At 37.4% G+C, this 27,757-nt stretch overlaps 1 protein-coding gene across 2 annotated transcripts in view; it reads left to right on the forward strand.

Annotated features, from left to right (window-relative positions):
• HSD17B12 (hydroxysteroid 17-beta dehydrogenase 12) overlaps positions 1-27,757 on the forward strand; it is a 154,257-nt gene that overhangs the window by 46,809 nt on the left and 79,691 nt on the right. The window contains exons 2-3 of one of the 2 annotated variants that reach the window (XM_072791186.1): positions 10,468-10,514; positions 12,159-12,234. The exons of the other annotated variant lie outside the window; for it this stretch is intronic. Of the exons in view, the coding sequence (XP_072647287.1) occupies positions 10,468-10,514; positions 12,159-12,234 (123 nt within the window). The remainder of the gene's footprint in view (positions 1-10,467; positions 10,515-12,158; positions 12,235-27,757) is intronic. 2 annotated transcript variants of the gene reach the window in all.

A 27,757-nucleotide genomic window follows, 5' to 3' on the forward strand; every position in this document is an offset into this window, starting at 1 on the left:
GAGTGTTTTCTGCATTCAGGTGTTCAGGGAGGGAGAAAAAAAGGGTCAGGAGAAGGAACCTGCCTAGAATAACTAAGCTCTTATGCATGGGCTCTGCAGTCAGAATTTGGTGGGTAGTGGCAGGGAATAGTCAGAAGAGCTAAAAATAGCATATTTGCTTCCAGTGTTCCTCTAGTCTATTTCTGATGTTTGATTTTGATAAGGTTGATTGGGTACTTACTAAAAATATCTGTTCTTAGCAAGTTGAGGACAAAAAGAGTAGAATATTTTTAACCTACACAAACTAAAGTATTTTTGTTGACTGTATAAAATCTGGAAGCTGAGCCCTGGTCAGTTGCCAGTATTTTATATAATCCATAACAAGCTAGACACTTCTGGATGCCAAGTTGGGATATTCTTTCTAGTTGTCAGTTTCCATCCTCACAAAGGCTTGCAAATTTGGGTTCTGCTGTTATATTTATATAGGAAGATAGAGGCCTTTTTTTTTTTTTTTTTTAAACCTCCCTTTTTTCCCCTCCCTTTACTTCCTCTACCTCAGTTCTGCCCCTGGCTATCATACCTGCTCTCACAACCAATAGGGTTAGGGGTGGTACCTGTAGCTTTTTTCCTATGTATTGTTGAAGATTACCTTTATTTACTCACTTAATCCATAGCAAAATGGAATCTGAGAACACTCAGTGTTAATGGAAGAAGCAAATCCCAATGACAAGAACAATGAACTGTCACTACTTTGGTAATCTGACATGCTTTACTAAACCAAAATGGTTCATGCCCCCCTCCCCTTAATCCTGCTTTGGATTTGTTCACTTCATATCCACCATAGCACATTATGAATGAAGTAGTTCTCTCTAACATTGAAAATAATTTCTTTTCAAAGACAGCCTCAGGTTCATCTATAGAAAATGTGTCTCTACAAATTCATCATAAGTAAAGTTAAACTTCTCTTTGTTAAATTTCTTAAATTTCATTTTAGGTTGCTGGTTCTTGATGTTGAGAGGGGCCAAGGGATATATGGGATTGTGTATAGCAGGTGTTTGGACATTACTACTTAAAAAAAAAAAAAAGGAGTTGATAAAACAGTGGATAGTATCCTATGAGGCTAGTTTTCCATTCATAATCTTTTTTCATTCATTCATCCAGCAAAACCTCATTAATCATCTACTTTTTTGCCAGGCACTCTGTTAGCAGTTAGCTTTCATGATCCAGACAGACCCTTAGATAAACCTTTGTGGTGAATGTCACTAGGGGAGGGGAGGTATGGAATACTGTGGGGGCAAAGAGCTAGGAGATTCTGTTAGTCTGGAGCTCAAGGAAGGCTTAATGGGAGAGGGGGTGTTCAGGTGAAGACTTCAAGGATGAGATGGATACACTGGTTGGAGTGGAATTGGGACTAGAGCAAAACATTTGTAAAGAGAGAGCTTGTTACCCGGGAGGAACTGGAGAAACTTCAGCATGACCAGGGAAGTGAGTGGTAGGAGGAAAATGATGGGTATAAGATAAGCTCATGGAAGACCTCGTGGAAAACAGGGGCAGTAGGAAGCCATTGACTGGTTTTAGACAGGGCAGTGATATCAGAGTTGCCCTTTGGAGGGATCACTTTGGCTACAGTGAGTTGGGGAGTTGAAGGAATGGAAGTGATGATTTAGTAGGCTGTTGGAATAGTTACTGTGGGAGATGAATGATGGTAGCCCCGGGTGGTGGCAACCAGAAGTGAATGGATTTGTGTTTCAGGTTTTATATAATTGGTAATAGGGAAACACAGTCACTTCTTGACAGAAGAATGAGATCATAAAAATGGTATTTGAGAAAGATAGTTCTTAACTTTGTGAGCATGAAATAAGGGAGGAAAGGCTGAAAAGTTCATTGGACAAGTCTGTATGTGTTCGGATGATTACTTAGGTCGGGATGATAGCTATTATGATAATTCACTGTTTGATATGAATGAGGTACCTTGAGCAAATATCCTTGTAATCATGTGAGTAGTAAATGTTTTGTTTTAATAATTGACTTTATTGACAGCTTACTCTTGCTTTTCTGAGCCTATAATCATGACTTTAACAAGGTAGAAGTTTATTTTTCACCCAGTTTAAAGAAGACTAGAATTTCTGTATGTTTGATACTCTGTGGTAAGTAATGAAAAAGGAAATGATTGTTAAAAAAACATGGCATGGTAATTTCATGAAGTCCTTAGGAAACTTCCTTCATCTTAGCTCATGGCATCTACCCTCAAGGTTACTCGTAGTTTAAGACTGCCAGACTTACTGCCATCACTTTGGAATTGGCTAGATGAGGGGTCACAAAGGGGTTTCTCCCTGCTGAGTCAGCTTCCTGTGAGCAGCCATTCAAGGCCCCTCATATTACTGCTCGCCTCTTATTTCCAGAATCTAATCATACAGCCATACCTGGTTGCTAAGGAGTTTGGGAAACAGTCTATATTCCAGGCCACAGTTGCTGGAAAAAAGGAAGGGAAGACGGCTGCCAACTGGGCTCTGTCCCAGATGTGATGTAACATGTGAAGGAGGAGTTCCTGGGGGTGTTTCTGTACTTTGCACCTTACTTCATTGTGGTTGAGTGCTTGATTTTTCATTTTAAGAAACCCAACAAAAAAACAAGCAATACTTCTAATATGAATGATATGGGAGCTGGTCTTTGCTTCATCGGTTTTCATTGCAAGGTAGGTATTTCAGGGTTAGATCAAATGTTTCCCAAAAGACAGAACAAAAGATGATCTTAGGTATTGCACTGATGAATTGTTAAAAATTTTAATAGGCACATACATACATACATATTTTACACTAATATTCTATTTACATTAATTAAAACTGGTGGTCTTTTACAATAATAATTCAGTAAATAGTGCTCAAGTAAATTTTCCATTAAATTTTATTTTTAAGAACTCTATTTTAAGAAAATGTTAAGTACCTTGGGAAGCCAGGGTTTAAGCAGTGCTATGTTGATTTTTGGGAAACTGGACTAGATGGCTCAGTTTATACCATCTTTCTATTTGTGGTAGGAAAGGACTTCTTTGTTAGAAAGACAGGACAGGCACATGGGTAAAAAATACCAACAGCAAGAAGGATAAAAAATAGTAATCTATTTCATGTCTTTTCCCAGTGCCCCAGAAGCAACATAAAAGACTTTTGATTTAAGATATGGTATGCTTTGATTAGCTTCCTAAAATTAATAATGATGAGTTGATTCCCCAGACAAAATGGTATCATCTTCATAGAACCACACTATTATTTTATAAAAATAAAAAATTAATGAACTTGATTAGGAGATTTTTCTATCCAGCTACCAGCTGCTATCTATGCTACCACTTGCAAGATATGTAGCTTTAAAGCAGAGAATGGATCTTTAAAAGCAAAAGGAGCAGGACAATGCTTGTCTTCATTGTGTCTTAAATAAAGTTATTATTTTTTTTTTTTGCATCAAGTGAAACTTATGGTCAACTGAAGTTTGACAGATGACTTGGTCATGTTTGTACATGACCAAGTGTTATTGTGAACACTTACCTACTGTATTGCATAGAGAACTAAAGAATTTTGTCATTTCCTTTGATGGAGGAGAGATAGTTGATCCCCCATTGCCTGGCCATTGTGTAGGTGACTGATTATTGTAGGACTACAGAGGTGCTTGCAGAGATGACTAAGGGAGCCTTTGAGTTTCCAATTTTATTTTTTATTTCTTTGTGCCCATAAAAATTTTTATACTTTCCTATTTCCTTACAAAAAAATGTACTTGTGATGTAATATTTGGCTCATATATAACTATGTAGTGCTGGATTTGATTTTGAGAATTATTAGGATATAGAAAAATGACATATTTTTTGAAAAACTTACTCATTTTAGAGAATTCCTGAGACCATGTGCAAGCAGGGGGAGGTGCAGAGGGGGAGAGAGAGAAGCCGACTCCCCTCTGCGTGTAGAACCCTGCATGGCGCTTGATCTACGACCCTGAGATTGTGACCTGAGCCAGAATCAAGAGCTGGACACTCAACTCACTGAGCCACCCAGGCGCCCATAGAAAAATGATATTTTTATCTCTCTAAAAAGATCAGGCAAATTTTTAATATTTATACTGTTTAAAGTCATATTGTTTCTGCTTAATATTTAAAGTCCTAACCATGGAATGGGTGATTTATAGAACAGCTGATATCCAGAATGGACCTTATACATCATTGTAGTCTTCAAAGTTGTGCTCATAATAGTTTCTAAGAACTGACCCAATAACTATATTCCTAGCTTTTTATTTCTTGAAAATCCTTTCTAAAAATCGGGAGAATGGGAAACAGAAAGCTCCATTTTGATAAGACTAGGGAACTTCTGAAATCCCTCATTCCCCAGTAACAGCAAATGTTAGGTAGAAGAGTGGTAACTGACTTCACAGAGTGGATGCCAGAGTGCTCACAGATAGTCCACCATTAGGAAGCACACAGATTTGCTTTTGGGTCACAGAAAAGCCCAACTGGGAATATCAGGTACTTCAAAAGACGGGTAGGAAAGGCCACTGAACCAGATGTGCTTGAGACTCGGAGAAACTGGGCACAGGAGAAGGCAGAAGTCAGATACCTGACTGAGAACAGGAGTTGAGTAAAAAGTCTGCGAACTAATAGCTACTCAACTACCCCGCAGCCAGAAGATTGAAACTGGGAAATGCGTCTTAGATACCAAAGAGTCTCAGAAAAGATACAGACTTTTGTGGAATCCCTAATAAAAAAGCTCGTTTGCTCACTGATTACCCTAGCGCAAGGCTCACAGTGTAATCACCCCCTGTATGCATATTAGTTGCATATTAATGGTCCAAGATGAGACAGAGCAAATCAGTCAAAAGGAATGTGGAGGAAACAGACTATAAAAAGAAAATATAAATACTATTGACCCATGAACAATGTGGGCATTCGGGGTCCTGTGCAGTTGAAAACCTGCATGTAACTTCTGATCCCCAAAAGCTTAACTACGAATAGCCTACTGTTGACTGGAAGTCCTACTGATAACAGTTGATTAACATATTTTATATTTCATGTTAGCTGACTGTATTCTTACACTCAGCTTGAGAGAATAAAAAGTTTATTAAGAAAATCATAAGGAGGGCAGCCCCAGTGGCTCAGCGGTTTAGTGTTGCCTTCAGTCCAGGGTGTGATCTTGGAGACCTGGGATGGAGTCCCACGTCAGGCTCCCTGCATGTAGCCTGCTCCTCCCTCTGCCTGTGTCTCTGCCTCTCTCTCTCTCTCAGTCTCTCTCTCTCTCTCTCTCTCTCTCTCTCTGTCTCTCATGAATAAATAAATAAAATCTTAAAAAAATCATAAGGAAAAGAAAATACATTTATAGTACTGTATTGTACTTATAAAATCTGTGGATAAGTGGACCTAGTGTACTTCAAGTCTTTTGTTGTTCAAGTGTCAACTGTATATAAATAAAATCTAATTAATATCCTCAGAGATAAGAGAAGATAATAGGTCTCAATTAAAGAACAAGACGCTCCTTTTAAAAAAAAGAAGATGGTTGGGGCAGCCCAGGTGGCTCAGCGGTTTAGCACCACCTTCCACCCAGGGCATGATCCTGGAGACCTGGGATCGAGTCCCACATCGGGCTCCCTGTGTGGAGTCTGGTCCTCCCTCTGCCTGTGTCTCTGCCTCTCTCTCTTTCTCTCTCTGTTTCTAATAAATAAAATCTTAAAAAAAAAAAAGATTCTCTTATAAAAAAAAGATGGCAAGAGCAATCATAAGAAAGGAGAGCTCTTCAAAATTAAAAACTTGACAATCTAAAATTTAAAAGTCAATAGAAAGTTTGGAAGATAAAGTTGAAGAAATTTCCAGGAAAGTAGAAAATGAAAAGTATGATTATTAGAGAAATGGTTATATCTAAATTCTGATTAATAAGAATTCCAGAAAGAGAAAAGTGTGGGAAAGAAATTACCAAAGAATCAATATAAGAAAACTGCTAGAGGGATCCCTGGGTGGCGCAGCGGTTTGGCGCCTGCCTTTGGCCCAGGGCGCAATCCTGGAGACCCGGGATCGAATCCCATATCGGGCTCCCGGTGCATGGAGCCTGCTTCTCCCTCTGCCTGTGTCTCTGCCTCTCTCTCTCTCTGTGTGACTATCATAAATTAAAAAAAAAAAAAACAAAAAAACTGCTAGAATTGAAGATCATGGATTTTAAGGCTCATCAGTGCCTAGAACCAATCAATGGAAAAACACCCACTGAAGGGTATATTATCATGATAGAGTAGTAAGGAAGAAATGATAATCCTGAAAGTCTCCAGGGACAAAAAAGCAGGTCACTTATCAGTGGTCTGAACTCAGGAACAGTATTGGGGCTGAAAGACAATGGAGAGTTTTCTTCAATTTTGTTGTTGTTGTTGTTGTTAAAAATGATTTCCTGCTTAGAATTTTATACCCAGTTTAACTATCATGTATGAGATTAGAATATAGACTTAAAAAAAAGATATACACACAAAAAAAAGTTTTCTCTTAAATTGTCAAAAAAGTTTCTCTTAATCTGTCACATAAATTTAATGGGACATTCTGGATGCCATCATAGACCAGAGGGGCATTCAGTAACAGAAAATCTGAAAAAGATACGGGCTTTTGTTGATAACACAGTAGTCCCCCTCTTATCTGAGATTTTGCTCTTCACAGTTTCAGTTACCTGCAATCAACTGTGGTCCAGAAGCAGATGATCTTCATTCTGGCATCTTGTCAGAAGGAATAGTAGTCTAAGACTACATCATAATGCCTTACATCTTTCACCTCCATTCATCTCATCACATGGACATTTTGTCTCACATCATCACAAGAAGGCCAAGTGTAGGACAACAAAGTTTTGTGAGAGAGTGACCACATTCATATAACTTTTATTATAGTACATTAGAATTGTTCTATTTTGTTATTAATGTTATTAATTTCTTGCTATGCCTAACTTATAAATAGAACTTTATCATCGGTATGTATGCCTATGAAAACCCGTAGTATATGCAGGGTGTGGTACTGTGCATAGTTTCAGGCATCACTGAGGGTCTTGGAATGCATCCCTATGGAAAAGAGGGGACTACTATAATGTATCAATATTCTTTCATGAATTATGACGAATGTAAAATGTGAGGAATAGGAGAAACTGACTTGGAATATAGAGATCACCTTGTATTATCTTTACATTTTTTGGGAAGTCTAAAAAACTACTCTAAAATAGTTTTAGAATAAGAGTTTATTTAAAAAGTTTAAAAAAGAAAAAGATTACTTATATAAAAGTTTATTTAAAAAACTATTCACAAAAATATGTCTTCATGCATCTTTCCATGGGAAGTTACCGGTGGATATGCTCCCTAATAAGGGACTAGAACAAGATCTAGAAATAAGAGCTTCAGCACAGGAGAGGGAAGCCAGGGGAATTCTAGAGCAACAACAGTGCAGTAGAGTAGCCATTCCAGGGAGGAACAGCTGGAAGGCTCTGGGAAAGTAATCTGGGGGAAAAAAAGGAATGGAACACATTCATGGGATTGATTATGTGGAAAATTGTATTGAGAGGCTGTTAGGGAACGAGGAAGATTTAAAAAGAAAACTATGCAAATGGAAGAAAAAAGGCAGTTTAAACTATAGGAAAAGAAAAATGTTGGCCAAGAGAGGAAATGTAGTTGTACAATATTATTTGGTTCAGTAGTGAATAATATATTTATCTAGCCACAGTAATTGTTGTGTAATAAAGAATCTGACTGGCCTTAATCCTCGTTTCTGGTGGGGAGCATCTAAATCCTTGGAATTTCCTGAGTGATAGGATTGTCTTTATTACTCAGGGTGGGCCCTGATCCTTTATGCCAATGAGAGGACTCATGGTTGAAACCTAGATAGCTTCAAGATGGGGGCTAGTCATGCCAGAAAGACCAGCCATATGACTAGAAGATTGGAAGTCTGAGCCATATGATACCAGTTCAAACTTCCAGCCTCTGGGAGTGAAGAGGGTTTGGAGGATGAGTTCTGTGAGATGTCAGTATGTAGTCAACTATGCCTTTGTAATGATGCCCAATAAAAACTCTGGACTTTATTTTTTTATTATTATTATTATTTTTTAATTTATGATAGTCATACAGAGAGAGAGAGAGAGGCAGAGACACAGGCAGAGGGAGAAGCAGGCTCCATGCACCGGGAGCCCAACGTGGGACTCAATCCCGGGTCTCCAGGATTGCGCCCTGGGCCAAAGGCAGGCGCCAAACCGCTGCGCCACCCAGGGATCCCAAAACTCTGGACTTTAAAGCTTGATGTAGCTTCTTAGTTCTGATGTGTTGTGAGGGTGAAGTGCTCTGATTCAGAGAGGGCACAGAAGCTCTGCATTCAGAACCCTCCTAGACCTTGCCCCATTGTGGTATTCATTTGGTTGATCCTGATTTGTATCCTTTATTAAAAAAACTGTAACCACAAATTGTTACATTGTCCTGAGTCCTGTGAATTATTTAGTGAGTTTTGCTGAAGCTGAGGAGTTGTGAGAACCCTGAATTTTGCAGTCAGTTAGGGTGGATGCCTGTGGGGACCTCTGAACTTGCAGCTGATGCTCGAAGTGTGGACAGTTTTGCTGGGGCCCATGTCCTGCGGTTAGTATCAGAATTAAGTTGCATTATTATACTGATGTACACACTGATTATTGACAGAGCCCTTGTGCTATAATTTCATTGGAAGGAGATGGAAGATAAAGGGGAGTGGGTGTTCTCAACCAACTATAATAAGTAATATAAAAATTGATCAATCAGGAGATAACAGTGTGAGCACAGGATTTAGATCAAGGATTCAAACAGAAGAGGGTGGTGCCTGCATGGCTCTGTCCACTGAGCGTCTGGCTCTTGGTTTTGCTCAGGTCATGATCTCAGGATCAAGAGATCAAGCTCTTTGTTGGGCTCTGAGCTGAGCATGGAGCCTGCTTAAGATTCTCTCTCCCTCTGCCCCTCCTCCCCAGTGCAAGTGCACTCCCCCCACCCCAAACCCCTAAAGAACCCAAAGATCACTGTTTTGAAACCTCTAATGAAATTCTGTATCCCAGTGGTAATCAATGGCTGCTGATAAAACAACAAAGAAAGATAAGCAGACACGTGTCTCCAGCTGTATAAATCTGCAGTATCACTTATGAATATTCTTACCAAAAAAACCAAACTTGAATTTGATCAAGAATTGATAGGTAACCAGTAAGGGACAGAAGAACATGTTAGAAGATATTAGGGAAATGTAATCAGCAAATGCCAGGCTGGAAAAGTAACAGGACCCAGTATCTTCAACAAATAGTAGGGAAATTAGGGGTGGGGCTGGAGAGGGAGGGGAGGAGAAAGAGTTGGAGATTGAGAAAGGTAGGTGGATAGATAGAACCTATAGATTAAAAGAGATTTAATAGACATTAACCAATTTTAGGTATGGAGGTTATTTAATCCTGATTTGATCAAATTATTAGGAGTTTTCTGAAATACGTGGGGAAATTTACATACTGATTAGATAATTGATGTTTGATTTGATAGAAAATTTCATTAGGATTTATTATTTACAGTTTAAGAATGTGATGATGGTATTGTGGTTATTTTAAATAGCATATACTGAAATTCTTATGAAGTCATGATGTTAGTGATTTACTTAAATGATTTGAGGTGGGAAGAAGCAGTGGGGGGTATATAGTTGAAGCAAGAGTAGTTAAAATCATGTTGCTAGTCTTGGAAGCTGGGTCATGGATACATGGAGTTTTGTCACACTGTTTCTATTTTTTTTTGCTCAGCTAAAGTCTGGGAGATTTGTCCATGTTTTGAATATATCCGTAGTTCTTTTTTATTGCTATTTAGTATTGCATTATATGAATATACCTCTGTTTACTTCTTTTATAGATCAATATTTGGGCATGTTTATCATGCATAAATAAAGCTACCATGGATATTCTTTTGGTAGACATGATGCATTCATACCTCTTTGGAATTGCTAGGTCATGAGCTAGGCATATATTTAGTTCTGGATATAAAGCCAGGGATCTCTGGGTGGCGCAGCGGTTTGGCGCCTGCCTTTGGCCCAGGGTGCGATCCTGGAGACCCGGGATCAAATCCCACGTCGGGCTCCCGATGCATGGAGCCTGCTTCTCCCTCTGCCTATGTCTCTGCCTCTCTCTCTCTCTGTGACTATCATAAATAAATAAAAATTAAAAAAAAAAATAAAGCCAGACAGTTTTTTTTTTTCAAAATGATTCTATCAATTTAAGAGCCACCCACCAGCAATGTATGAAATTATGAAATTTCAGTTGCTCTACAACTTTGTCAACACTTGGTATTGCAGTCTTTTAAACTTTAGCCACTGTGGTGGGTCTTCCATCTTAAATTGGAACCAGTAGTATTGCTTCATCTTTTACATCAAAGTATTATACAGGTCCTCTGATGTGTAACTGGTGGGTCCTAACTATAATTTGTTCTTCATTATAGTTCTTAATCTAAACTATTTTTTTTTTCTTTTCTCAGTTGTCACAGGTAGTACTGATGGAATTGGCAAATCATATGCAGAAGAGGTAGGTAATTTTCAAGACCTTTCTTTTTGGTGTAACAATAAAAGAACAAATGTGGGATGATCTCTTATAGTAGCTTTGATTTTTGAAGTTAAAAACAAATATAATGTTATATAGTACAATAGATATGTTTTATGTCTAGTCAGAAACACCATGTTTGCTTACACAAAGACAATTTTAAAATAAGTTTTTGTGCAAAAAGGAATATAAAACTTTATATCCCAGTAAGTTGAAATTGAGGAAAATATAGTGTAGTTTTATTTTATATTGTGTAATTATGGATAGTCATTAGTTTTTTTGTTTTGTTTTGTTTTTTTAAAGATTTTTATTTATTTATTCATAGAGACACAGAGAGAGAGAGAAGCAGAGACATAGGCAGACGGAGAAGCAGGCTCCATTCAGGGAGCCTGACGTGGGACTCGATCCTGGGCCTCCAAGATCACACCCCAGGCTGCAGGAGGCGCTAAACCGCTGCGCCACAGGGGCTGCCCGATAGTCATTAGTTTTAATGTCAGTTGTTTGGAACTATTTTTTGAAAGATGGCTGTATTATTATGGGATAGTTATATTTCCAGGCTAGTCCATGGCTTCGTTTTTTGAGAAGGAGGACTATAATTGACCAAAAGATATTAACAGACATAGGCAAAGGGTTCAAGTTCTCTGTAATGTCATGAAATGAGAGGGACCATGATAGCTTGAGGACCACTGTACAAAGCAGGAGCAATGGTAGTACTCTTTTTTTTTTTTTTTTTAAGATTGTATTTGTTTATTCATCAGAGACACAGAAACAGAGGCAGCGACACAGGCAGAGGGAGAAGCTGGCTCCATGCAAGGAGCCCGATGCAAGACTCGATCCCTAGAATCCAGGATCAGGCCCTGAGCCAAAGGCAGACGCTCAACCGCTGAGCCACCTGGGTGTCCTGATGGTAGTACTCTTAAGGCAAGCTTCCCTGCCTTCTAGTTCTGCTAAGGCACCACAGCTTATGATACTGCCCAGTTGTGATGACAATCCTGGCAGATCCACTGAATTTCTCATTCTCAATGGGGGATCTGTTTAAAATCTTTCTTTGATGCCAGTCTTTCAGTCTTTATGTATCCAGTCCAAAACAGAATTTTTTTTAAAGCTGACTTAAATTATAGAAGTAATAGATACTTATGATTTTATTTATTTATGTATTTTTAAAGATGATTTGTTTTAGAGAGAGAGAGTATGAACACGAGCAGGAAGGGCAGAGGGAGAAGGAGACTTTCAAACAGATTCTGCACCTGGGGCTCCATCTCATGACCCTGAGATCACATCCTGAGCCGAAACCAAGAGTCAGATACTTAACCAACTATGCCACCTAGTATTTATGATTTTAAAAACTAAAGTGTAGATGGGTACCAAATGAAAAGTAAAAGTTTTACTCCTTCTGAGGCCCTTTGACATTTATATACTAGCTTGATTTAGAAATATAACCCTTTGGGGGGATCCTTTAGTAAGGTCTTCGTTTTGGATTGCCCATTCATTACCGCTTAGGCTTATGGCTTTTTTCGTTGGGCTTATCATATTACCCGGTTTTCTTAAAACAAGAAAATATCTGATTTTTGTTTTTTAATGAATTATACAGGTGTAATTCAACTTTTTGGTGGTTTTTTATTGTTTCAGTTAGCGAAACATGGAATGAAGGTTGTCCTTATCAGCAGATCACAGGATAAACTGAATCAAGTTTCCAGTGAAATAAGTAAGTTTTTCACACACCCTCTTATCCTTTTATGTTTACAAAAGGAAAACAGCTAATCTAAGTTGAATGTTTTCAAGTAGGTATTTAGCACTGACATTTATTTAGAGTTCAGAAAACTTTCTAATGTTGTTAAAGGGATGTCTTAAAATGGATCATCGGTTTTTTTCAAATTAATAATAGGACTGTTAAAATTTCCTTAAAATGTTTTTTACTGACTTATTTAGTTGTTGTTAGGAATCAGATTATCTGATTATTTTATCATATTCTACTTAAACACCTGAATTCCTTTTCTGTTGCTTTATTTCAGTAATCTTGCATTTTTAACTCTTTGACATCATTTTTTAAAAAACAATTTTATTACTATTTTTTTAATTTAAATTCAATTATCCAACAGATAGTACATTACTAGTTTCAGTGACATCATTGCCTCTAAAGGTATATGTAATTGAAGAAAAATACAAAAGACTATCTATACACACACAAGAGGGAATCTTTTGAGCTTTCTTCTTAGTCACCTATGCTCGAGACCTGAGTTACCATATAACAGAGATTCTTAACTGACGTCTAACTAACCGACCAGTTGGATAAAGCAGTGCTGTCCATTTCCTTGGTAGAACATACTGGCTGCTGTTTCCAGTGTGCTGTTTACGGCTGGTAGGCTTCTCAGTTGATACTTTTATGCTTTTACCCCCACAAATCAAATTATTTGCTATAAGAGTCAGCTATGTTTGTTCCCAAACTTATGCTGAGTGCATTTATTATTTAATATTTCTGCACACTGATGCAGTATTTGTGGAGAAAGGGGGAGTTATTTCTACAAAAACTCATTTGAATGCTCTGAAAAAAAGTGAGTAAAGCGAGTTCTTTTCAGAAATCGGCTGTCAAATAGTGATAAGTCAAATGTAAAATAATTAGAAAAAATGATAAAAAAAGAAATTTGTTCTCTAATTGTTCCATATGTGTTGAAATTTTTGCTGCCCTTTAAAAGAACTGAAACTGCAATCATAAATGATGTGTTATGGGCGTGGGTTAGGCAGGAAAGTCTGGAATACCAGTCAACAGATCTAAAGTCAAGTGTAAGACCTGGGGTCCTACACAGGATTGGTGAATGAATTACATTTGTGCAAGAGTTAAATTAAATAAAATGGTTACAGTGTATATATATTGTTTTCGAGGATTCTGACTTTAACTTCTATGAGTGGGCAACTAACAAACTCTTCCAATTCTTTCAGATGAGAGAGGATTTCTGCTGTTTTTTTTCCAGCTTTTTTAAAGATATAATTGATGTATAACATTGTGTAAGTTTAAGATGTACCACATACTGTATTATATTACTAACATTACTACCTACTATTAACATTTATATGGTGTTTTATTACTTATTTATTCTCTCATATATATTATCTTCTTTTATCTTTCAAACATCATTGTGATGTATATATTTTTATTATTGTTTCTTTCCAGACCATAGCTGGTCCTTCTGGACAGATTACATACAACTCAAATGCACTTCATCTTTATGTAAAAAACAGATCTTTATAATACTAAGTATGCTAAATCTTTATAAAAAAAAAAAGTTGTTTTTTTTTTTTAAATCCTGTTAGTGGGCACAGATCTTTACATCTTTGGCATTTAAGGGGTTTTACTTTCAAGGTATGAACTATGTGAACACAACACTTGAAGCTCCAAGACATACAGTATTTTGAAGTTGTGCTAAGGTATAAATTTGAATTAAGCCATGAGATTAATGAGCCTGAGGCAGTTAACTTAGATGTTAGTTGAACTTATTACCTGGACCTTAATTCTGTTTTTTCTTAGTTACTTGTGCTCAATGTATAATTAACTCCTAAAATCATAAAAATATTTTATTTGTGCATGTGAGTGGGTAAAATTGGCTGTTAATGGAAGCATTTACTAGTTACTGGAAGTAACAGTTCATAGTTGAAATATAGAACCTTTGATTAAATGGAATGTTGAATTTTGAAATGCTATGATCTGAACAAATCCAGCATCTAGTTGTTCCCGAAAGAAGTGGAAGCTCCTAGCAGTCTTTTAGAAAATGCTCCAGCCTGTACAAAAATTGTTCAACAAGTCAGAAGTATACTTTAATGATATTTGAGAATTTATTAATGTGTGATATGAGGTGACATGTAACTCTGGGCAGAGATGTGGTTCTGGATAAAGACAGGATCCTGTTCAAACATTTTCATGAAGGGACAGATGGTCACGCACTGAATTGACCTTTATTATGTTTTCCTGGGCATCATGTAAATTTAATGACAAAAATGGTATCAGCAGACCAGGTCCTCAGTTCTAAGTTGAAGAAATAGAAAGAGGAGATTATATATGCCTGCACAGGTTTTCAACTCAGATGTAAATCATCTCTTTGGTAGGATAATGTTTCCATGGACATATCTATTTCAGGAGAAGGAGGGACCCGAATTGAATGTTGACAGAGTTAGTTTGTCTAACACATCTTTATTGCATGCCCGTGTACAAGGTCCTCTGCTAGGCAGTCAGCAGACAGTGGTGAACATGATAGAGGCAGTCCTTGCTTTCATGGAACTTATAGTCGAGTGGAGGAGACAGAAAAAAATAGTTGAAAAAAGCAAAAAACAAAACAAAGCAATCAGACAAAGAAATAATTGCAGCTTGTAATAGTGCCAGGTAAGAAACAAAGGGAGGACATGGGGAGGTTTTCATTTTGTAGCAGTGTGGTAAATTTTATGATTGACAGGATGTTAAAGGGCTAGACTAATAGCCTCTTGCCCACATAGTGGCACTCCAATTATGATGCTGGAACCTTAGGTGAAGAGAGGATCCACTAGGCTCTCTTCGGGGGTGTAGTGGTGGAGGGGTTGTCTGTGCAAGTTGCACATGATAAATCCACTCTAGCATTCCTATTCTCTTAAGCCTTTGAATCGCTGCTTCTACATTATGCCAGGGAAGTTGTGGCTTCTCAAACTTCTTAAATGTAGGGCCATCATGGAGTCCCAAGTTTCAGTCAGCCAGCCAAGTTAACTCTTAGAGCCTCATCCAGTTATATAAGCTAACCATTAAGTCCTAAATCTTGAGTAAGTGATTCATATTTTAAAAAATACCCCAATCCAGTATTACATTATGTTTTCCTTGGTCTAACATTCTTAAACTCATTCTCACACAGATTCAGATTTCCTAGGTATCCACGAATACAAATTAGCAAACTTTTGCAATTATTTTTGTTTATAAGTTATTACGTTATGGATCAGACTTTATACTTGTTCCCCCAAAGAATGCTGTGATCTTACCCTGTTATGAGTAGCAGTAAGAGATGGTCTAGTTGGGTCTTGAAGAGAAGAGGAATTCTCTTGCATGGAAACTGCACTTAGAGTTATCATGAGGTTATGCAGGTTCTTCAATCCTGGGAAAGCTAATCTCTTCAGACATAGGAGAGCGGGCTTCTTCTCTTTCCACTGGCAAGGGAGGCTCAGAATAGCTGGGGACTTCAAGATCCTTGGCTTCAGCTGAGTCCACCCAGATATCCCCATCCCAGGTCTCATTCAGAGTTTTCACTTTTATACATGAGACATGGTGAGTCTGCGGAGTTCAGCTTAAATTGTAATTCTGTACCTGGCACAGTTAAATCTGATATTAGCAAGGTGAGCCCTGTGGCTGTAAGACATTAAGGTTTTTATTGGGGCTGCCGTAGAAGTTCTCTGGTTCTCTGTTCATAAATGAGAGCTGAGTGTTTAAGGACCCAAGCTTGTCATTTTCTTTCTGTAAGTGCTACAGTGCATTCAGAAAAAGCCATGCCATACCCTAATCTTTGTACTCATCATTTCTGCTCAACTCAAATGTGACAACCACTTGGTCCCTTGAAGCACTTCTTCACTAGATACTTTATTATAATCAGTAGCCAGCTTTAATTTAACTAATAGTGATAGGACTGCATTATGGATCAAATCAAACCAATACCAAAATTCTTTGAGGTCTGTTTTTGGGAATCCCACTCCTGATACCAATTTCTGTATCACTCAGACTTTAGTCAAGAAATATAGGTTAAGCAAGTTAGTTTATAACTAGGCTAACTTGTCTTTTCTAGTCCAGGTCTTACATTCACTCCAGAAGGTTAAACTCATCCCGCCTTCTTTTCTATGTGACTGAAAGAAGAGGGAAGGGGGATTGAAAAACAAACCGCGTGCCAATTGAGAAAAAATAGGGACTCTTCTGAGCTCCTGTCACCTTCTGACTCTCCACTGTTTTGTTTTGTTTTTTTAAAGATTTTATTTATTTATTCATGAGAGACAGAGAGAGAGAGAGGGAGAGGGAGAGATACAGGCAGAGGGAGAAGCAGGCTCCATGCAGGGAGCCTGATGTGGGACTCTATCCCGGAGAGAGAGAGAGAGAGAGAGAGAGAGAGAGAGAGAGATACAGGCAGAGGGAGAAGCAGGCTCCATGCAGGGAGCCTGATGTGGGACTCTATCCCGGGTCTCCAGGATCAGGCCCTGGGCTGAAGGCGGCGCTAAACCACTGAGCCACCTGGGCTGCCCTCTCCACTGTTGTTATATAAACTTGGGGACTCTGTTTCTTTAGGAGCAATTTCTTGTGAGTGTGGAGGACAACATATTTTATCAAAGTTCTTCAGGAAAATTTTTAAAGGATTATATATAATTTAGTAGGGAACTAAATGTTTTGCCAACAATGGATAGTGCCTTCTCAGGATCGACTGCTTTGATGAATTTCACTTCTTTGTAAGGATACCTGTCACCCGTTGAATTAATACAAGCTGAGAGTCAACCCATATATAATAAGCTTATTTTATTATCTTTGTTAGCCAGGATTTTTCTTTTTTGTTAGCCAGGATTATTAATATATTCGGCATTATGATTGATTTTAATTTGTCAAAGAAAAAAACTCCTAGATCATTTTTGAACTCTGAGCTAAATTTTTACATTCAAAAAACACAGTTTAAAGAAGACTAGCTTTTAGAACAACCTATTGGCTCACAGAATATAGAGATGGTGATATTTATGTTCATATTCTTACATAGCAGTTGGTAATTCTGATTATATCCACTTTAATCAGCTTTGATTTTAAAAAACCACACATTTCTGTCTGATTAAAAAACAAAGGGTGCCAGGCTCACTCAGAAGAGCATCCAACTCTTGATCTCGGGGTTATGAGTTTGAGCCCCATGTTGGGTGTAGAGGTAGCCTAAATAAATTGAAAAAAAAAAAAAACTAGAAAAGGAGTTTCTCTTTTTTTGTTAATTATCTCAGAGTGTAAATCTTTGGGATAGCTGTGTAACTCCATAAGCTCTTGAAATGTAAAGCTTTTAATAATGGAAATCTTGGTTTGTAGTCAACAGAGGAAGAGGGAAAAAAAGAAAAAGAAAAAATTAGTTTCACTTTTTCAAAACTTAGCTCTGATCAAATCTGTAGATTTGACCTAATAAGCGTGTTTTGCAATTTTCTGGTGCACTGCCAGTATCATTAATGTGATGCCTTGTTATATTTAGCCTGTTTTGTTTACATAAGTTCCAGAAGATATTAGTGCATCTTTTTACTTTTGTGGTTAGTGAAACTAGAACCACATGATGTTAGGATCAGAGATCATGCAGCCCCTAGAGTCATGTATGTATTTCTGTCATTTCTGTAATTACCAGGAGTATTTTCATTGCCCTTGCAGTTCACATGTTCTAAGGTAAGGAACCACCAGAAACCAAAACCCAGCCGGTTTGCCTCTCCGGATTTTGCTCATGGTACCTGTGATTGTAGAGGTATCCTCTGACTCCAAGATCCCCAGATTTGTCTGGGAACTTTCTGTTCCCAGAAAGTGACCTTCTGTCCCACCCATGAGACTGAGATTCTGTAAGCTATCGAGCAGGTGCCAGGATAGTTTCTTTGAACTGTTGTTTCTACATATTGGAGTGTAATTATTGTTCCTTACTAGTGGGTTTGTCATGCCTAATGAAATGAGATTTACTGTTAAATGAAACATTTCTGGCATGGTCATGGTTACAAATTTGTTTTATCTAATTATATCCTAGTAGAAAGAAGGATGGATTCTTATTGAGCCTATGCAAATAATTACATTGCCATGTAAGGTGAAAGAACTCAGTAAGGACATGTATACCATCTGACCATTGTTCTGATTATTACAGACAAGGCCGATCAATATGTGTTGTATTTTCTATACAGTTTCCATCTTTAAATTTACCTCAACAATTTAATAGTTTTTGTTCCAGTTGCTATTGCTTCATAACAACTACCCCAAACTTACCAATGTGAGATAATAACCACTTTAGGTGGTCAGAAATGCTCATCAGGAGTTTCACCAGGACTTGGAGGACAATTCCTTTGCTTCTTATGGCATTACTGAGTTCCCTAACTGTGATACTAGTTTGTGGAGAGACTGGTGCAAAAGATTTAAGGTGGATTCTCTCACAGGGCTGGTGCTGTGGTCGGGAATGACGAGAAAGCTGGACTCAGGACTATTGAGCGGAGTGCCCGTGTGTAGTCTCTCTAGCGTGGCCAGAGCAGGGTAGTTGGACTCCTCACAGGGTAACTGTCGTCCCTCATGGTGAATGTTGCAAGACAAAGCACAAGCTCATATCGTTTTGTGACCTGCTCTCAGAATTCAGAGTATTACTTTTGCCAGATTCCTTTGGTCAAAGCAGACATGAGCCTGCCCAGATTCAAGAGGAAAGGGATAGACCTGACCTCTTGATGAAGGAGTGACATGGTAACATTGGAAGAACGTGTGGGAAGGGAGAGATTTTTGGAAAATAAAATCTGGATCTGGAAAATACATCTGCCACAGTTTATGAGCTATATTAAGTTTTTTTCAGGAAATATTTTTCTTGATTCCTGGGGGATCGGCTGGAGCAACATACCATTCAAAGAGTACTTCATGGGCAGCCCAGGTGGCTCAGCGGTTTAGCGCCGCCTTCAGCCCAGGCCTGATCCTAGAGTCCCAGGATCGAGTCCCACGTTGGGCTCCCTGCATGGAGCCTGCATCTCCCTCTGCCTCCCTCTGCCTGTCTCTGCCTCTGTCTCTCTCCGTCTCTCTGTCTCTCTGTCTCTCTCTCTGTGTGTGTCTCTCATGAATAAATAAACAAAATCTTTAAAGAGAAAAAAAAAGAGTTCTTCATTCCAGTTTGCCCAAGTACAACAGCCACAAAGGTGGGTAGTGAAAAATTAAGAAAGAAAAATGTTTTCTCAAAAGCACTATTAAATTTCCTTAAACTGATTTCATTCAGTTGCAAAGTGAATTCTTGTTCTATTGGATCTTGGGTCAAAAGCATGCTAGTGTCTGATTTTCAAATAAGAATCCTCTAGACACTGGCTCAGTTTCCTGGTATAATCTGTACCATAGTCCAAGCTTGGTGGCAGCATCAGGTTACACTGGATAGGAAGTCTGACACAGGAGTTGATTTTTTACAGCTATGAGTGACGGTCAAGAGTATTACAATAGGCCTCTTTCTACTGAGGCTATTATTCTTTGGATGTTTCTTCCTAAAGACTCAATTTTCTGACCTGGCTTATGGGCTTCCAGCTTTGGGCAAACTTGAAGGAAAAATAGGAACCACCTGCTAATAAAACTGATGATCTCTGGTTCACTTACTATAGTAAATAAGTGTCAGAATAGAATACCGTATTCTGGTATATGATTTAGTCAGTGATTTTCCTGAGGGCATGAGCCTTATGGTAGGTACTAAAGGCATTGATAAAGCTCCAGGGACCTCTGTGACGTGTGTTTTACAATTGTCGCCAATTAACCGTAATCTTAGATATCATTTTGTTCATAGTTGTGTGCCAGTCTGTGCACAGGATCATGAATATGTTTCTGTCCGTCTTGAAAAATACATACTTGTTGAACGATATTCATTATTAGTTACACTTTGGCTCTCCCCATGTTGTGGGCTTGATAAACAGATCAGCTCTCATAAGAGTTGAGCTAATTAAAGATACTGAGGACATACTACCTATATTGTTTTTCCTAATATCCTCTCTGCTCAGTAGTGCTACCTAGTGGCTGTCTGAGAAATACCAATGATAGTTTGGGTATAAAATATGTCTAAATCAATTTTATTATTTTTAATTTTGTGGCCCAAATTTGTGAAGGCAGTAGCATAAAGGGTTGCCAGGAGACTAGTGATTATAGCAAAATACAAGCATACTCACAGGTGCCTGAGACAAGAAATGATTAGAGCTTTGGTTTAAGTGACAGTGATTAAAATAAAACATAGCCTTAAGAAACAATAGTTACTAGGAAATACAGCTTTTTTAGAAATGAGAAACTTTTGTTAAAAAAACGATTCAAGGGCATGACGAAAGTCAACACAAAAGCTTAAAAAGTTAACAGGCTATTAGAAAGTGAGAGTGTTTGGGGGAGATAAGGAACCTTTGTTGGCCAGACTGGATACTGAAGGTTCAGAATAATTTTTTTACAGCTTTCTCATTAAGAGAAGACTATATTATCAAAGATCAAGTTCTTCTCAACAACTGGTTTCAAACTACTTAATTCATAAGCTTTCTTTGTTGATTTTAATGTATTTTATACACTTACTTATACATATATTTAGATAAGTTAACACTTTCACCTGAAGCTTAGAATGTGTTAACTTTACGTTCTGTTGTTACATGGTAAGATTCACCTATCACAGTGACTCTGCCATCCCAATTGGGAGTTTTCTTTAAGAGGCCTCCTTCTTTAACTCACTGTGATATTAGTATAGTATCTTAGGGTCAACTAAGAATCATAGAAGTTATATTTGACAGTGCAGAGCAATACAATCATTATTGATACCAAGTTTGTCAGAAAGATGACATTTGCAAATTTTACACGGAGGACAGGAAGAGTAATTCACATCAGTGATTTGCAGTATTGTCTAAAGTTTAGAAGAGCCCATCCTTTCATAAAGACACCAACTGTCATAAGTTGAAATCGTTTGTGGAAGCAGTGATAATAAACTTAACTGATAAAATCTATGTAGAAAATTTAAAAGTTCAAAGAATGCTACAGTGACATTATATTTCAGACTGATATGATCAGAAAGGAGACATACAGTCACTTTTAAAATTCAGATGGTCAAACCAGTTCTAATTTGGCCAAGGTTCTACCTCAATTAGGACTAAAATCTCCTAAGTATCATTATGAATTTGTCTATTTCTTTGTTATTAGATACATTAACATTTAAGGGCCTTGTGTTCTCTTGATGACTTCATTCCTTTAGCATTATGAAATGACCTTCTTTATCTTGGTAATATTCTTTGCACTGAAATCAACGTTGTTCATCTTTCTCTTGGTTAGTGTTAGCATGGTATATATTTTCTTTCTGCCTTTACTTCTAACCTATATGTCCTTTATATTTAAAGTGGGTTTCTTATGGGCAGCATAGATTTGATCTTTTTTTTTTTTAAATATACAATTTGATGATTTCTGCCATTTAATTGGGATTCTCAGGACATTTATACTTAATGTTATTGTTATTGATATGATTGGGTTAAGATCTACCCATTTCCTCTTTGTTTTCTGTTCGTCTCATCTGTACTTTATTCCCTTGTTGTTTTTCTGCCTCTGTTTGGATTAATAACATGTTTTTAATCATTCCATATTATTTCCTTCCTTGGCTATTGGCTGTACATCTTTTTTCTTTGTTTTTGGTGATTGCTTTAGATTTTGCAGTGTTTAGCTTTTCACAGGCTCCCACTACTTCATGTAGAGCATAAGAACTTGATAGCAGTATACTCCTATTCCCCATACGTTGTAATTCTATGTATGTTATGGATTGTATAACATTTTTGCCATAATTTGTCAACTATATTTTAAAGAGAATTAAATTTATTTTTAAAAGTCTTATTTATGTACACATATATTATTATTTCTGATGCTCTTCATTATTTTGTGTAGATTTATAATTCAGTCAATCTTGTTTTTTTTTTTTCTTTCTTGCCTAAAAGATTTTATATCTCTTACAGTGCTGATCTGCTAGTGATGAATTCTTTTTTCTAAGTGTGAACAAAAATTTTTACTTTTGAATGTATTTTCGTTGGGTATAAAATTTTAGGCTGACAGATTCTATTTGCCCCCTCTCAGTACTTTACTTTCCTTCATTGCATTCTGGCCTGTAGTGTTTTTGACAAGAAGTCTGTTGTCATTCCTATCTCATTTTTACCACCTTGTATAAAACACTTTTATTTTTTTCTTTTCTGGTTACTTTTAAGATTTTTCTCTTTATCACTGGTTTTAAGTAATTTGAGGTCCCTTGGTGTACTTTTCTTAATATTTTTCCTATTTGGAGTTTATTGAGCTCAAATTTGCATGTTTATAGTTCTCATTATATTTGGAAAAATTGAGGCCATCAAATATTTTTTCTATCCTTCACTCTATTTGTAGAATTCCAGTTACACATATATTAAATGGATTAGGGTATGTGGGTGGCTCAGTATTTGAGCATCTGCCTTCAGCTCAGGGCATGATCCTGGGGTCCTGGGATCAGGTCCCACACTGGGCTCCCACAGGGAGCCATCTTCCTTATCCCTCTGCCTGTGTCTTTGCCTCTCTCATGAATAAATAAAATCTTTAAAAGAAAATAAATGGATTAAAGTCATCTCTCAACTCACTGATGTTGTTTTTCCTTTTCTTTTTTGGGGAGGAGTCTCTTTTCTCTTTGTGTTTCATTTTAGGGAGTGGTTTTCTAAGCTAATGTGGGATCTAAGCCTTCATATTTACTAATCTTTTTTTCTCTAGTGTCTAATCTGCCATTAATCCTGTTAGTGTTTTTTTTTTTTAATAATCCAGACATTATATTTTTCTCTCAATAAAATTTTAGGCCATTTTTGTATCTCCCTTATCTCTTAAAAATGTTCACTCTCTGGAATTCTTGAGTGGCTCAGTGGTTGAGTGTCTGCCTTCAGGTCAGGTCGTGATCCTGGAGTCCCAGGAGTCCTGCATTGGGCTTCTCCTTCTGCCTGTGTCTCTGCCTCTTTCTCTGTGTCTCTCATGAATAAAATAAATAAAGTCTTTAAAAAAAATGTTTGCCCTCTACTTCTTTGAACATACAGTGGCCCTTATCTATGGGGGATGTGTTCCACGACCCTCTACTGGATGCCTAAAATTGTGGATAGTACTGAACCCTGTACATACTGTTTTTTTTCTGTATATACATATTTAACATGAAGTTTAACTTATAGATTAGATACAAGAAATTAACAACAAAAATAATAGAATAATTACAACAATATACTGTAATAGAAGTTATATGAGTGTCAGTCTCTCAGAATGTTTTATTGTACTGTCCTCACCGTTTTTGTGATGATGCGAGATGATAAAATGTCTATGTGACGAGATGAAATGAGATGAATGACTTAAGTGCTGTGACCTAGCATTGGGCTACGTTGACCTGCTGACAGTTCATCGAAAGGAGAATCATCTGCCTCCAGACGGTGGTTGATTGTGGCTAACTGAAACCATGGAAAGCAGTATGTAAATAAGGATTACTGCTCTTAGTGTGCTCTTGGTCTTGTTTGGTCCCTGTCTTCCTTGCTGTTCATCTGGCTCATGCTCTGTCTACACTGCCTGGTAACCCGAGGGGCTCTGCTTCCCCACATGCTCAAGCCCGTTTCCTCAACTCGGGGGAACTATTGATCTCTCTTTAGGTTCCTCTCTTCATTCCCATCTAAAAAAGTCTCTAGGCAATAAGTTAAGGCAGCGGTAGGGCTCACCTCATTTTTCCTCCTTCTCATGGGTATTACTATTCTGAACTGTCTACCTTGCACTCACTGAAAACCATCATTTCATATATTTTGTCCAGTTTTTTCAGTTTAAGGCAATGGAGTAAATCTAGTCTCTGTTATACCATCATGGTTGGAAACAGAAGAGGCCCATACCCCTTCGTTTTTACCCTTACAGATTTCCTGGTAAATATAATTATTATCTTGCACATGTCTATAAATGTTTGGTCTGCATTAGGATTTAAAGAAAGAATAGGACTAAATTTTTTTTTGCATGTTTTCAGTGAGCCTGGTATGGTCAAGGGGGATGGGTCCACTTTACAAGTGTTATTTTGGTGACTGAAGAGCTCTTGTAAAATGTCTTAGTATTCTTAATCTTGCACAGAAAGCTACTTTTGAAATTCAGTTTATGTTCCAATTTTGGCATAAGTGGTTTTCTAAGCTAATGTGGGATCCTGTAAAGCTGTCCAACTAAATAGTTTCACCAAGTGTACCTTACTGCCACTTCATTACTGTTTGTTACCAATCGTTTCCTCTGCTACAGAACAACATCTGTAATATGGGTGGATATTTTGTTAGAAATGTAGCATACCTACCAATTAGTTGGCCTAGCCAAATTAGCATGTGTTGATCTGCATCTCCAATTAAGGCAGCTGCTTGAATGTTGCTATTCTACAGCTGGCATTAGGCATGTGGGAGTGGATTGCACCATGGCCAGACACTAGCAATACCTCTTAATTAAAACATTTGCTTATGTTTGCATGGTTTCTTTAAAACAGTAAGTGGTCGTTCCAATTGGATTATTGATGGCTCAGTAACTTTTATGTAAAAAAACTTTTTTTAGTTGAGGAAACGTGGGACCTAGGTGTTCTGAAATGAGTCCCATTTAAGCAGATGATTGGTATTTCTCCTCCCACTTTAAAATTATTAGTTGTTACTCTAAGTGGATAATTGTAATTTGGGGTATGGACTTAAACTGTAAAGGAATTCGTGGAAAGGCGTATTCTTTGGATGTATTTATGTAGTCTTCAGTGCTTTTATGTACAGATTGCTTCCCTTTTCATCATGGAGAGAAAGTACTTTGAAAGTGTTCTGGAAAAGATTCACTTTAACTTGATTTTTCCGTCAAATAAAGTTATATATTTTCTTGTCAGTTATCCACTGTTTTAATAATCTTATTGTACCATTACATCTTAAATGCAGAGTTTATGTTACATGCTACTCTATAACTATAAATCTTTAGCTACAAAGTACTAATTTAAATGACTTATTGCTATATACAATGCCAAAATCAAACGGAAGATGAGTCATTAAAACTGACAAGAAATTTCATAAACTTTGAATACAATTAATATCTAATGACAACAAGCTAATAGTAATAAAAAATGTTGATGTTGAATCAGCTTTTATTATGTTTCCATTCTAACATTGTAGTGATATCATTGTAAAATCTAAAATGTAATCACTCTTCAATAAAAATACTAAGCCACAAAATGTAAGTATATTCATTTTGGGGGAACACAGTAGAATCATGTTTAGGTATGTGTAGTTTAGCAAACATACCCTATGTGATTTTCAGGGTCATTTCTGTTTAGGAACTACTGATAGGAGGCACTTGGGTGGCTCAGTGGTTGAGCATCTGCCTTTGGCTCAGAGCGTGATCCCGGGGTCCTGGGATCGAGTCCTGCATCAGGCTCCCTGCAGGGAGCCTGCTTCTCCCTCTGCTTGTGTCTCTGCCTCTCATGAATAAATATATAAAATCTTAAAAAAAAAAAAAAAAGGAACTACTGATAGACTAAACTCCTCACTTTTTAAATATGGAAACTAAGTCTGAGAAACCAAGTCATATCAAGTTAATGACTCAAGTGGGGAGAGTCTGGCTTCTTGTGCTATGTTCTCCATTACCCCTCTGCTCTTAATTTGTGCTTTAAATATTGTAGCTGGGGAACTAAGTGGTAATTTGGGGGAGGTAAACATCACCAAAACATAATATCACAGTTATGTAGCATCTAGAGATTAGAAAACAAACTAAACTGAACTTGCATCGTGTCTGTGTTTGAATGCAGTTACCTATTACAGTTATTATCATTGGATCAATTTTAGGATATGTGAACATTTTTATTAAAATGAATGTATTTATTCCTTTTTTATTTAAATTTTTGAAAAACTTTTGAGTATAGTCAACATGCAATGTTAACATTAGTTTCAGGGGTAAAACAGTGGTTCACATTTCTATTATACATTAGGATATGCTCACCACAAGTGTAGTTACCACCTGTCACCGTATAACATTATTACCGTATTATGGACTATATTCCCTGCGCTGTGCCTTTACTCATTCTATAACTGGAAGCCTGTATCTCCCACTCCCCTTCACTCATTTTCCTATCATCCCACAACATGTCCCTCTGGCAACCGTCTGCTCTCTATAAGATTGATCCTACTTTCTGTTTCTCTATTCCTTTACTTGTTTCCTTTACTTTATGTTTCACATATGAGTGAAATCATATGGTACTTGTCTTTCTCAGTCTGACTTATTTAGTATAATATCCTTAGGTTCATCCATGTTGTTGCATATGGCAAGATTTCATACTCTTTTATGGCTGTGTAATACTCAATGTGTGTATGTGTGTGTGTGTGTGTGTGTGTGTGTGTGTGTACACACCACATCTTCCTTATCCATTCATCGACTGATGAACTCTGAAGTTGTTTCCATATCCTGGATATTGCAAATAATGCTGTAATAAACCTAGGGGTATATGTATTCCCTCAGATTAGTGTTTTCATATTCTTTGCGTAAATACCCAGAGATACAATTACTGGATCACAGGGTTGTTCTATTTTTAATTTTTTGAGGAACCTCCATATTGTTTTCTACAGTGGCCGCACCTGTTTACATTTCCACTAACAGTGCACAAGGGCTCTTTTTTCTCCACATCCTTGATCCATCCTCCACCAACACTTGATATTTCTTGTCTAGCTATTCTGACAGGTGTAAGGTGAGATCTCATTGTGGTTTTGATTTGTATTTCCCTGATGATTAGTGATGCTTAGCATCTTTTCATGTGTCTGTTGGCTGTCTGTATGTCTTTTCTAGAAAAATGTCTATTCCGGTCCTCTGCCCATTTTTTAGTTTAAATTTTAGGTATTTAATGTACAGTGCACTCTTGGTTTCTGGAATAGAATTCAATAATTCATCACTTACGTACAACACCCAGTGTTCATCATAACAAATGCCCTTCTTAATACTTGTCACACATCTAACCCATCCCTCCCCGCCTTCCTCCATCAACCCTCAGTTTGTTCTCTATCATTAAGAGTCTCTTATAGCTTGTTTCCTTCTCTTTTTTCCCCTCTTGCCATAAATTTATGTTTGTTTCTTAAATTCCACCTGTAAGTGAGATAATATGGTATTTGCCCTTCTATGACTTATTTTACTTAGCTCCATCCATGTCATTGCAAATAGCAAGATTTCATTCTTTTTGATAGATGAGTAATATTCCGTGTGTGTGTGTGTGTGTGTGTGTGTGTGTGTATGTGTATACACCACATCTTCTTTATCCATTCATCAGTTAGATGGACATTTTGGTTCTCTCCATAGTAGTTTGGCTATTGTTGATAGTGCTTCTGTAAACAGGGTGCATGTATCCCTTCAAATTTGTATTTTTGTATCCTTTGGATAAATGCCTAGTAGTGTAATTGCCAGATCATTGGGTAGTTTATTTTTAACATTTTGAAGAACCTTCATAGTGTTCTCTAGGGTGTCTGCACCAGTTCACATTCCTACCAAGTGTAAAAGGGTTCCC

The sequence above is a fragment of the Canis lupus genome, chromosome 21 (assembly GCF_048164855.1).
Source record: "Canis lupus baileyi chromosome 21, mCanLup2.hap1, whole genome shotgun sequence".
Taxonomy (NCBI): Eukaryota; Metazoa; Chordata; class Mammalia; order Carnivora; family Canidae; genus Canis; species Canis lupus.